The sequence below is a fragment of the Brugia malayi genome, assembly GCF_000002995.4.
Source record: "Brugia malayi strain FR3 genome assembly, contig: Bm_291, whole genome shotgun sequence".
In the NCBI taxonomy this organism is placed as follows: Eukaryota; Metazoa; Nematoda; class Chromadorea; order Rhabditida; family Onchocercidae; genus Brugia; species Brugia malayi.
Window position 1 is genome coordinate 1 of NW_025062473.1, and position 1,975 is coordinate 1,975.

The window sequence follows — 1,975 nt, forward strand, 5'->3', positions numbered from 1 at the left end:
ATTTTTTTTGCTAAACTAAAATGAAATGAAGTAAATAATTCTGAACGTATTTTTTTCTTTAAATACAACTTTGCATTAATTCATAAAAGTTTTGGAAGGAAATTTTTTACCTGTTAGTTTATTCTTGCAAGAATTATTAATAAATAATAATTAAATAAAAATTTTTTTTATTTTTTTAAATATTTTTTTTAAAAAAATACTTTAAAAGTATTTTTTTAAACTATTTTTTTTAAAAGGATAATTTTAATAGTTAACAATAAAAATACATAATAATGTACCTTTAAAATAATAAATAATAATAACAAACTTTTTACCTATTAATAATTAACGTTTATTTTTTGAAAGAATCAACAGTTATTTTACCTATTTTAAAAGTTTTTTTTTTAAAATAATTTATAAATAATCAAAAATATTTTTTTTTTTTTTTTTTTTAGTGGTTTTCATTTATGTCATTACTGTGTCGAATGTTGTTTACATAACGAAGGTAACATATGGCCTTACTATGAAGTGAAACAAAATCAATGGCCAAATGAAGCAATTCAACGTTTATATATTAGTGCCTATATTGATGAGGCAATGAAAGTTAGTTGTCATTTAATTGTCACCAAAAATATTTACTGTTTAATTTTAAGTATAATATTATTTTCAATAAAAATAATACAATCATCAAAAATAGATTTAAAATGTTAAATAAAAAGAAAACGTTTACAAATTATCGTAATAAATTGTGGTACTAAAATTTAAATTAACAATATTAGAAATGAATGAGAATTTTATTAATAAATATCAATTTAAATGATTAATAAATTTAAACGATTAATAATTTGAATGATTAATAAATTTAAACGATTAATAAATTTAGATGGTTAATAAATTTAAATGATTAATAAATTTAAATGACTAATAAATTTAGATAGTTAATAAATTTAAATGGTTTATAATAACCAATTGGAATGTATCAATATGATTTGTAAAGGATAAATATGCAAAAAATTATTTTTTATAAGTATTTGTTATTTTTAAATGATATAAATTAATTATGTATACATTAAAGACAATTAAAAAAAAAATTTTTTTTTTAAATTTTAATTTAATAAAATTTCATTTGTTAAATATTTTAGATTTGCGTTGATAATAATGGAAAGAGAATTCAATGCATCCGTGATTTATCGATTGATCGTGAAATTTCAATCAATCATTTATTAAATGAAATACGTCAATTTGCAGCATTTCCTCATTTATTTTGGGCAATTTGGTCATTTGAACATGCTGAAATTACTCAAACAAATTTTGATCATTTTGAATATGCATTTGATCGCTTAGCATTGTATTATTATTGGAAATCAGAAATGTTAAAGTATTTGAATTAGTAAAAAAGTAAAAAAAAAAGGAACGAATTGCAATTTAAAACAATTTCAATTCATTTTTATGCAATTTAAAATAATTTCAATTCATTTTTATGCATTTTAAAATAATTTCAATTCATTTTTATGCATTTTAAAATAATTTCAATTCATTTTTATGCAATTTAAAATAATTTCAATTCATTGTTATGCATTTTAAAATAATTCAATTCATTTTATGCAATTTAAAATAATTTCAATTCATTGTTATGCATTTTAAAATAATTTCAATTCATTTTTATGCAATTTAAAATAATTTCAATTCATTGTTATGCATTTTAAAATAATTTCAATTCATTTTTATGCATTTTAAAATAATTTCAATTCATTTTTATGGCATTTTAAAATAATTTCAATTCATTTTTATGCAATTTAAAATAATTTCAATTCATTGTTATGCATTTTAAAATAATTTCAATTCATTTTTATGCAATTTAAAATAATTTCAATTCATTTTATGCATTTTAAAATAATTTCAATTCATTTTTATGCAATTTAAAACAATTTCAATTCATTTTTATGCATTTTAAAATAATTTCAATTCATTTTTATGCAATTTAAAATAATTTCAA

General features: G+C 16.9%; 1 protein-coding gene across 1 annotated transcript; it reads left to right on the plus strand.

The window, feature by feature from the left end:
• Positions 1-576: 576 nt before the first annotated feature.
• Bm17305 (Uncharacterized protein) lies at positions 577-1,370 on the plus strand (the record flags this gene model as incomplete). The annotated part of the gene is made up of 2 exons (XM_043083097.1): positions 577-582; positions 1,122-1,370. 2 exons carry the CDS (start codon positions 577-579, stop codon positions 1,368-1,370), a joined length of 255 nt encoding a protein of 84 aa, XP_042939031.1.
• Between the last annotated feature and the right edge of the window lie 605 nt (positions 1,371-1,975).